The 10,570-nt window shown below is 41.7% G+C and overlaps 1 protein-coding gene across 4 annotated transcripts in view; it reads left to right on the forward strand.

The window, feature by feature from the left end:
* Window positions 1-10,570, forward strand: part of LOC120719346 (glutamate receptor ionotropic, kainate 2) — a 330,887-nt gene that overhangs the window by 200,686 nt on the left and 119,631 nt on the right. For all 4 annotated transcript variants that reach the window (XM_040008464.1, XM_040008466.1, XM_040008467.1 and 1 more), the window contains exon 9: window positions 9,422-9,529. In XM_040008464.1, coding sequence (XP_039864398.1) covers window positions 9,422-9,529 — 108 coding nt within the window. The remainder of the gene's footprint in view (window positions 1-9,421; window positions 9,530-10,570) is intronic.

Consider the following 10,570-nt stretch of genomic DNA (forward strand, 5'->3'; position numbering starts at 1 on the left):
AAGCTTCCAAACAAATTGCAGCTCCAACCGCATAAGCTACCGCATACTTCGTAGCTCCACCCACCCGCCAGCACCAGGTAGCAGGGGGAAGATCAGCTCTGTTCTCCTTCCTACTAACACCATTTCATGCAAGCTGGAAATCTGTTGCTAGCTCCATACTCTCTACTGTTCTCCATCGTCGTGATGTTTCCATCCCTCCTTTCGCTAAATGCTTAAGCAAATTGGCAACTAGATCCCCGGTTCTTCCCTATCCGCCATTCGCGAACGCAGTAGCAAGCTTCCTACCACCGTACTGCCAGTTTCTCAGCAAAGACGACACACACACACACACAAAAAGGGCACCAAGTCGCCATTTCTCCATCCCTCAGTGACAATATGCATTATGCTTCGGCACAGAGTTGCCAGGTTCTCGGCCACTCATCCCTCCTCTGCTAAGTGCTTGCTCATAGGGGGTCATATGGTTGTTGGGTTTACCTCTAGACATCATTGCAGGGTCTCGAGGCGTCTGTCACTGTGGCTCGGTGCTGTATAAATAAGTCGAATCGAAAGTCCAATTTTTCCGCTGACGTCTTTGTCCTTCGTATCGCTCAGTTATTACTGCTTCTAGGGGATGCCTTCTTTGGGGATCTGCCAGTCCCCTTCGAGGCCTTCCCCAAACTGCAGCTCATTTCATGTCCAAACATTCACCTTTACCTATTACAAAGCAGTCAAACCTAAAATGAGGATGTGGGCCCAGCTAGTGAAACAGCAATTCGAAACAACAACATTGTAGACGTGGAAGCAGAGCAATTACGGACGAAAGTTTCAGCCTGTCTCGACAATGCAAAGCCCCCAGCATCCAGCATCAGCATGGAGGAGAGGAAGGCACTCGCATCACTTGGTAATGACAACAACATTATCATCCTTCCTGCAGACAAGGGGCAGGTACACAGTTTTGCTCATTCAGAAAGACAATCATGAGAAAATTTTGTTACTGCTCAGTGACGAAAATACTCATGAGCCTCTGAAATGAGACCCAGGAAGTGGCTACAGGAAGAGGGCATGACTGTCTGAAGCAGTTAGGACAAGACCAGACCTCATACCACAGGCTATACCCAGGGGAAGCTACACCAAGTCTGTATGGTTTACCAAAGATACATAAACAGGATGTACCTATAAGACCGATTGTCAACTCGATCAACTCGGTCATCTATAACATTTCAAAGTTTCTGGCTTTGATCCTCAGCCCACTGATAGGCACCTTTAGGATGACTGAGAACCTTCACAGACATGATTTTAAATTTGATTCTAGATTAACAGGGGGCCAGCGAAGAGAAGTCCGTATATGAGAAATATGCTCTGTCTTTCTAGACCTTGTCGTGAAGCATTTTGAAGACTTTCCAGGGAGTTTTTAGGACATACAGATATACTAATTTACAGTAGTCCAGCCTAGAAGTAATACATGTATGAATTAGTTTTCAGCACTCTCTGAGATAGAGATATTGTGCAAGCAGAAAAAAAACTGCATATTTGTTTAAAAAATGCATTGAAGGACAAATTGTCGTCAAGACGTTCCTCACAGTGTTACTGGAGGCCAAGGTAATGCCATTGTCAAGCTCTTTAAGTTTGTGCAGCTTCCCCGCTTGAAAGGGATTGATGCATCTACCACAGGTGTTTAACTGGATTTCACTCAATGACCAGGCAGATCTTTTGTTTTCCTTTTTCTTTAATCTTCTTTTCGGCCATAGTCAGCCATAGGTGAAAAACCTTTAAATACAAACCAAAAAACCAAAATACAAATTATGTTTGTTATCACACATCTGCAAATATTGTAAACAATCCCAAACACATTTTCTTTTTTAAACACATCAATGCAGTGCGTAAGCTTTGTATTACAATATTTACTTGAGTATTTTTAAATGCTCAAATTATGTAATTCACTAACAATTGTACATACACCTTGAGAAATACTGCTTTCTATTACAGTGCTAAATTAAATAATCAATCTGCATTAGAACTTGAGCAGTAATAGTATTTATAACCAGCTTCTCTTAACCATATGCAAGCATTAACAGTCTTCCATATGCAGACCAACAATAAACAATGGTGCCGCTCGTAAACAGGCGACCAACTCACGGCACAGTGCTAATGCTACGTAAGCTAGCGGCAGCCGCGATTCTTTAGCAACTCGCTTCAAAGTCTTTTACCATAGTCAGCAACCATTCCCTTACCGGCTGCCTCCCTGGCTTTGTAGATACTTCAGTTCCACACAATATTCATGTTGGCGACAACTTATTGAAATAATTTTGCTGGGCTTTTCCCGAAAGTGGCAACTTCCTGTTGCTCCTCAGTTCGCCTTCTTTTTCCTTCCCGACAGAAACCCAGACACAAGATTAGTTCCGCCCTCCAGTCTGTCTTTTTTACTTTTTTGCCTCAGGGCTCTCCACCTCCTCCTCGGTTTGACTTGACAGCCATCCAGAGTAAGAATCTGCTTAGAGACCATATTTCTAAGATTTTCAGGGCCGAGTACAATAACCTCAGTTTGATCTGAATTAAGAAGCAGAAAGTTAGCGGCCATCCAGGTCTTTATGTCTTTAAGACATTCCTGCAGTTTAACTCATTGGTGTGTGTTATCTGGCTTCATTCATCTTCAACTAATACTATGGGAAAATGTTTTTGAGATTTTTAAGATTCACCCTAGGAACCAGGTTCAACCTTTCTCTGGTTTGTAGTCTGTGGTCTTTAGTCAAACAAATCAGCATCCAGTCAGGTTCCATTCCAACGTGCTCCTCACTTCAACAACATAGTCAGACTGTCTGGTGCTTTGCTTTCACACAGGTGAACACAGCTGAAATGAAAGAAGCAGTGGATAGTCTCCGTCTCCTTCTCATTTAATGAACACTCAGAGCAGCTCCTCGGGGTAATTAGGTGATCAAGTGAAGAGGTGGCTCTCTGTCATCAAGAATAAAACAAAATGAATTGGCATTTCCATGGAATATTAAAATCCCTAGCCTATAAAACAGCGCTGTTACCGGATTAAACCAATAAATACTATTTATTGGTATAATTATGTTTGCATCTGGCAATAAATATTTCTATGTTCTGTATCTCTTTTTCTGTGTAATTTTTCAGTTGTGATGAAAGCTGATATTTTTATATAGTATGAAGTAAAACACCTATGAGTGGCTGAATTATAAAAGTTTTTGCAAATAACAGCGGGCCAAAATTCCTTCACAGCAATGTGAAAAATTCATTGCCAGTTATCTGGCATGTATATTATACATACTATATGTTATTTCTGCCAATGGTGGCACAACTAGTTATTAGGTTGTGTTTTCCATAAAGGGCCAGGTGAGTTTAGATGGCTTTCTCTTGGTAAAATAATTCATTATTAAAACTGCCTTTTGTATTTAATCTTATTATTTTTGTCGAAAATTAAAATGTGTTTCATGTGAAACATGTATGACCAGTATGCTAAATAAATAAATAATGAGGGGGGAAAGTCTTTTTCACAGCACTGCGTATAACTGTAACTAAATCTTCCACGTGAATGTTCTTCTGTCATCAGAAGGCGTGGTTAAACAGAAAAGGGTTGTTTGTTTTTAAAAAGTGAGTCTGGTGTTTCCAGTGTGCCAAAGTATCCTTGGGCAAGATACTAAGCCCAAGTTGAACTCCAAAGGTTAAATAGTAAATGAACTGGTTCTTAGATAGCACTTTTCTACATAATCAAAGCATTTTACACAACTTGTACATTGACCCAAGCACTCTCTTCAAAGCTGTTTCTAAGTGCTACCTATCTAACATTCAAATGCATTCATACTTCAATGGATGCATCAGAGAGCAACTTCGGGGTAGTATCTTGCCCAAGGATATTTGGCAAGCACACTGGGATTGAAACACCAACCTTCCGGTTAGTAGGTGACCTGCTCTGCCACCTAAGCTATAGCGACCCCAAATCCATCCATTGGAGTACACATGTGTATGAATGTTAGATAGAAAGCACTTTGGCAGAAAAAGCATTACGAAAACTTTACATCAGCTCCCAGTCCATGTTAGAATTTGTTTTAGAGAGTAAAATAGGGGTAATGTGAACTTACATGCTAGGGGGCTAAGAATCAGAATCAGAATACTTTATTAATCCTGAAGGAAATTATAGGTTACAGCAGGCAGCACGCTAATGCTGCATGCGCACTTACAAAGGAACCTTCTGACCAAACATCACGTTTGGAGACATGTCAGAGAGGTAGGCTGATAGGAAAAACAACGAAAATACATAACATGAGGTAAGAGGAGGAGAAAAAAAACCTCCACTCAGACTGAGCTCCTAATGGGAGAACAGTTTGATAACAGAAAAAAACCACCCCAGCACAAAAAGCACATGACTGTCAATATACCATAGAAACACATGACAAGCAACAGGGATGGGTAAAAGGTGAGAGACAGCCCGTGTAGACAGCGCATCCGGGCCTGCAGCATATGCGCTGGTCCCCTTTGATCCACCGTCTGCATCGGGAGGGAATAAGTGTTGAAGGCATTTGGAAGGGGAGGGGGGGATGAGTGTATATCTGCATGTGTGTGTGTGTGTGTGTGTGTGTGCGTGTGCGTGTGTGTGTGTGTGTGCGTGTGTGTGTGTGTGTCCAGAGTTCAGCTGAGACAGTGTCCTTCGCCCTGCCAGGCTAAGTAAACAGTCTTCCAGCCAACCCAGGTGGCCTTGCATAGGATAGGAAGAAACAGTCTGAGCACAGTCTGTTATCAGGGTGTTGTTGTTCGGCTCCAGCCTTGAGGTCACAGCTGGCGCCGAAGTGGTAGCTGCATGAGATGATGGTGGTTTTTATTTTAGTGCGAACAACTCATGTGAATTTCAAAGCTGTTCTAGCAGTCCGACACTGGTCTCTCAGTCTCCCGTTGGAGAGCCGTGAGCTTCTCCATGATGTTATCAATCTTGAGCGCTCAAAGAGCAGATTCTGAGAACTCAAGACCGCCGTGAGCTTCTCCAAGATGTTATCCAATTTTCGCTCAGCAGAAACTGTTGGGGCTTACATATACAAATGACTAACTCCTTACAGGATTTTTTTTTTACCACTTGAACACAAAAATCAAATAAATCAAATCAAATCAAAAACATATGGCCCAAAATGTAACTAATCAAGTGACTGTATACCAATTTAATGAATTCGTACAATAAATACAGTTACCAAACTGAAGACACTTTAAGAAGTGTGCCTTGAGTATGAATGAAAAGGGTATGTCTCAGTGCTGTGCAAGTACATTTCGTTTTATTAAGGTCACTTTTGGAATACCTTTGCAGTCACTATTAGCTCTCTGTTTGCCTTTTCACATACGTTTCATGCTTTGAACCACAGAGTATGTTTGAACTACATTGGTTATGGAGACCATATTGTGGGGTAAAGGCAAAGGTCAGCACACAGGACTTAACTGTGACTTACACAAATTGGTCATGTGATTTCAACTTGCCGGCGCGTCTGTCAACCCCAGAGGGTTAACCTCTGGTGAGCATGTACAGCACGATCCCCATACCAATCTCTTGTTCAGTCAGCATTCCAGAGATAGTCCTCCCTTCAGTTCAGTCTTAGTTTCATCAGTAGACCATCTGTTCTGTACAAGCAACCAACTTAAAAGGGGGAAAGTCAGTTCAAGTCAGAGCTCCATCTAAGCCTTACTTTTCTTCGCCACCACCAGCATCTTAGACTAGAGGACCCTGTCCTAAAGCCTATCACCACTGGGATTCCAATATGCCATGATGGATCACTGCAGCCTATTTGCCAAATTCATTCCTTTCTATATCTCAATTAATATGTCCAAGTCTTCCAAGAGATCTCTCCTATTATTGAAGTAGCATTTCCTACATTACTAGCATTGAATGTTCAAACAGCTTCTATGGAGTATGGTCTTTTATCAATCAAAATGAATAAAGTCACATTTTTCCCAAGGAAGGCAGTACCATGAAGGAAAAATAAAACCTTCTCAGGAAATGCAGAATTCCTGAAAGCTCATAGACATAGAACAAGCCTAACACTCCATAACTCTTCTTCTTGATCAAATAGCCCTTAACCCAGCAGGGTATTTAAAAACTGGCGAGTCATAAGTGATGATTGCCCAGATCTTGTTCTTCCCATCCAGCTGACTCTTCAGGACTTGCCTACTCTCTGCAGGTATTTGGTGACTTTGGTGGCTTTTCTAGCCGACTTGTCGTGGTTCCTAATTGGTTGTGGGATTCCCAGATACTTGTAGGTATCCTCGATGTCAGCAATACTGCCTTCTGGTAGTACAAACCAGAAGGCAGTTCTAACCCTCGGTTCTAACTTCTTTTCCTCTCTTAGTTATCATCAACGCTTCACTCTTATGCTCAGGTTTTTGCAGTAACAGAAAGCATGTAGTGTCAACATCACTGCAAACCCTACATCAGTCCATCTGCCAATACGCCCATCCACTCTCTTACTCCCAAATAAAATATTCAATAGCGAAATATCCTGTTTGCTATTGGCAAAAAAGATTTGGCAAGTTTTTAATGGGCACAAACCACATATCCAACTCTGCTGCTTAACCCACAAATGTATTTTCCTTACAAATGCGTTACCATTCAAGAGAAAACAAACAGGCTTTACAATGGTACAAGGCTTTTTCCCAAGAAGCATTGTTACAAGTGTGTAAAGGGGTTTCTGTAGCTAGTGAGTTAGAGCAGGTCATCTATTAATTGGAAGGCCAGTGGTTCAATCATTAGCTGCTCCTGCATGCAAAATATCCTTGGGCAAGATACTAACCCCAAGATGCTCTCATACATTCATCGGAGTTTAAATGTGCAATATGCCCCCGGTCTCAAGGTCATTGCCTAAACGACTGTTGAAATTCCTTGTAGCATAATTTAGTCCTCAGATGGGGCACCCTCGAATACCCTATCCAGTGACTTCAGAAAGGTTAGGTAAATTGAACCATTATTGTAAATGGACTGGTAAATGGACTCATTCTAACAGTTAGGTCCATAACTATTTGGACAGAGATGACATTTTTCCAATTTTGGATCTCTACATTACCACAATTAATTTTTCATGAAAAAACTCAGATGCAGTTGATGTACAGACTCTCAGCTATATTTCACTGGATTCAACAAAAATATTAATATAGGAACTAAAGCATTTTAAAACACTATTCCTTAATTTCAGGGGCTCAAAAGTAATTGGACTAAAAATAAAATAAAATTTTCATTTCTAATATTTGGTTGAAAACCCTTTGCTGGCAATGACAGCCTGAAGTCTTGGACTCATGGACATCACTAGATGGTTTGCAGGTCTCTGAAAACCTCAGACTAAGTTTGGCTGCATCTGTCTCATGTCGCATTACAACGCAAGTGTTCCAGTGCCACCGGCAGCCATGCAGGCCCAAGCCATCACACTGCCTCCACCATGTTTTACAGATGTGTGGTGTGCTTCAAATCACGAGCCCTCCCATGATTTCTCCATACTTTGTTCTTGCCATTATTCTGGTAGAGGTTGATGTTGGGGTTCATCTGTCTCAAGAATATTTTTCCAGAACTATGCTGGCTTTTTTTGATTTTTATTTATTTATTTATTTTTAGCAAAGTCTGATCTAGGCTTTCTGTTCTTGAGGCTTATGAGTGTCTTGCACCTTGCAGCGAACCCTCTGTATTTACTTTCATGTAGTCTTCTCTTTATGGTAGACTTGTATATCTATACGCCTACCTTCTGGAGAGTATTGTTCACTTGGTTGGCTGCTTTGAAGAGGTTTCCCTTCACCTTGGAAATGATTCTGTGATCATCTACCGCTGTGACTTCCATGGTCATCTTTGCCTTTTTGCGTTGCTGAGTTCACAAGTGCTCTCTTTCTTTCTTAGGATGCACCAAACTGTAGATTTTGCCGCTCCTACTATTGTAGCAAATTCTTAGATGTGTTTTTTGTTTTATTTCTGCAGTTTAAGGATGGCTTGTTTCACCTGCACGGAGAGCTCCTTTGACCACATTTTGTCTGTTCACAGCAAAATCTTCCAAATGCAAGCACCACACCTCAAATCAACTCCAGGTCTTTTATCTGCTTAATCAATAATGACATAACAAAGGAACTGCCCACACCTGCCCATGAAAGAGCATTTGAGACAGTTGTCCAATTACTTTTGCTCCCTTTAAAAAGAAGATGACACATGTTGAGGAGCTGAAACTCCTAAACACGTCATCCAGTTTGAATGTGGATACCCTCGAATGAAAGCTGAGAGTCTGCACAGTAAGTCCATGTCCATTATTTAACATAACTGGAATATGTTTCAGTAAATAGAAAAAAAGACAAAACTTGTGCCAGTGCCCAAATATATGGGCCTAACGGTACAGTGATTTTTCAGTGCTTCATTGGACCAAAGTATCCTAGTAAATGCTTCTTTGGGCTCCATCTGACTGGTCCCCATTGGTTAAGGTCTGACTACCAGACACACTCCCTAAAACCCTGCTTTGAGGGATAAGGCCCTGGTAACCCTGATACCAGGCAGAGTAACAATATCCCATGTTGTTATCTCCATAGGAGTATTGTGAAGTGCTACTCCTCTGTCACCCAGGACCAGTTTGCCTTGGGAGACCCTATCAAGGGCAAATACCCATGATCACATGCATCCTGGGATCACTGGGGCGCACGGACCCCATCAACATGCTAAGGTGGCAAGAGATGAATAATAAAAATGGATCCCAAATCTCCAAGCACTTCAAAGCCCTGGAGCCAAAACCAGTGACCATGACATTACCATTTGCTTGTTGCAGACTCTAAGTATGGTTTTTGTCAGTTTCAGTTATGAAGTTTTCTTCTATAAATAACTGTTAAATAACTGTTTATTTCTGTGTGTTGCCTGATTCTATTAATTGTGTTATATTTATAGCACCATTTTTGACATACATATAATAATCTCCACTTGAGTAACATGTCCATATGTCTGTGAACAGCAGCGGTATCATCACGGAGGTACCAGACACTGAGTCAAAGGAGTATGAAAAATGCTTTCATGCAGCTGAATGAGTAACTCCCAGATTTGTGACTCCCACTCATCTTACTAAAGATAGGCCTCGAAGTCCCTGATTTCCAGGTGGAGAAGTACTGTGATGACTTGCTGTGCCTGAGCAAAAGCCGTCTCTACTCTGAACCCCTTTCATGCTACATCTTATTCTATCACATCCCTAAACATCTGTAAAGATTGGGTAATTGCCTCCCCACTGTTATAAACGCAGTTACAAAGTCTGTGCAGGCACCTTGATGGCAGAAAAGAGTGTACAGAAAGGCTCTGTGGAAAAGGGAGAATAGAAAAACTGTCTATTCTGCTTAGTCTGCAGCTTCAACATCAAGAATATATTTAAAAATGAAACAACAGACTTGATACTGTTGGTTGAATGTCTCCTCTTCTATTTTCTGTCTCTCTGCCTTTTCTCTTTAGGCTCACTGGGATGGCTTGACGGGGAGAATCACTTTCAACCGGACCAATGGCCTGAGAACAGACTTTGACCTTGATGTAATCAGTCTGAAGGAGGAGGGGCTTGAAAAGGTTCTGTGTCTTCAATATCTATGTGTTTGTGCACTTAGAGGTTCACCTTATATGACTGTATATGTGGCAATGGGATGATGAGATAACACACAAAATGAAAGGGTCAATGTAGCAGGGAACACACATGATCAAAATGCATATCAGTAATGTCTGTGTCGACCTTCACCTGTGCGCTTGGACCTATGACAGACATGCACAGCTTCATTTTGATTTGATAGTATAAGGCCCTCACCAGGTGTCATTGGCACTTTAATTTAAACTGTGTTGTTTATTGTAGACTGTCCTCTTTATCATGCTTCTCTAACACAGCCAGGTTACTGTCAATACCTTTGTTTTTAATTCTTCATTTCATTTTCATTTATAGAGGGTCAGTTCACAATGACAGTTGTCTCAGCTGCCAGTTGCAGGGTCGGAGACCATGAACAACAAAAATGACAAAACACAAAGTACAGGAGAGACTAGATCGAAGATAATGACATGCCACAGTGGCATATAGACACATGGGGAATTAAACGAGGGAAATCCTCAGTCCTAATGAGAACTTCGGCAGCATACCATACCTGAACCAATAGCAACACAAATACCTTAACCTTACCTCATCCTGCCCTAACTGTAGCCTTTATCAGAAAGAAGGGTTTCCAAAGCTACGGCCTCCCCAAACCTAACCTATGTGCCTCTCTGCAACAAGCCCCTCAAGCATCGTAGCAAACTAGCTGTGCAGACACATACGTCAGTACATGAGCAGAAATACATTGAAAAGAACACCAAAGGTCACAGACACCAGCTCCAGCCTGACAGAGCAGTACCAACCGACCTTCTGACTAGTGGCTGACCTGCTCTGCCACCTGAGCTGTAAAGTAAAGGCTAATACTGAATACTTATATCATAAACTCAACGGGACTGTGGAAGATAACACTGAAGGACAGCTTCAAAGAAAGCTCACAAGAATATACCAGAATATTCTGTTCCCATTGCTGTTTTGCACAGGCCTCAACCTCCTCAGCTAATCACAAAGAATGGATGTGGATTCAGGAGTGGGGT

This window comes from Simochromis diagramma, unplaced genomic scaffold, assembly GCF_900408965.1.
Source record: "Simochromis diagramma unplaced genomic scaffold, fSimDia1.1 OVJJ01000313.1, whole genome shotgun sequence".
NCBI classification, from domain to species: Eukaryota; Metazoa; Chordata; class Actinopteri; order Cichliformes; family Cichlidae; genus Simochromis; species Simochromis diagramma.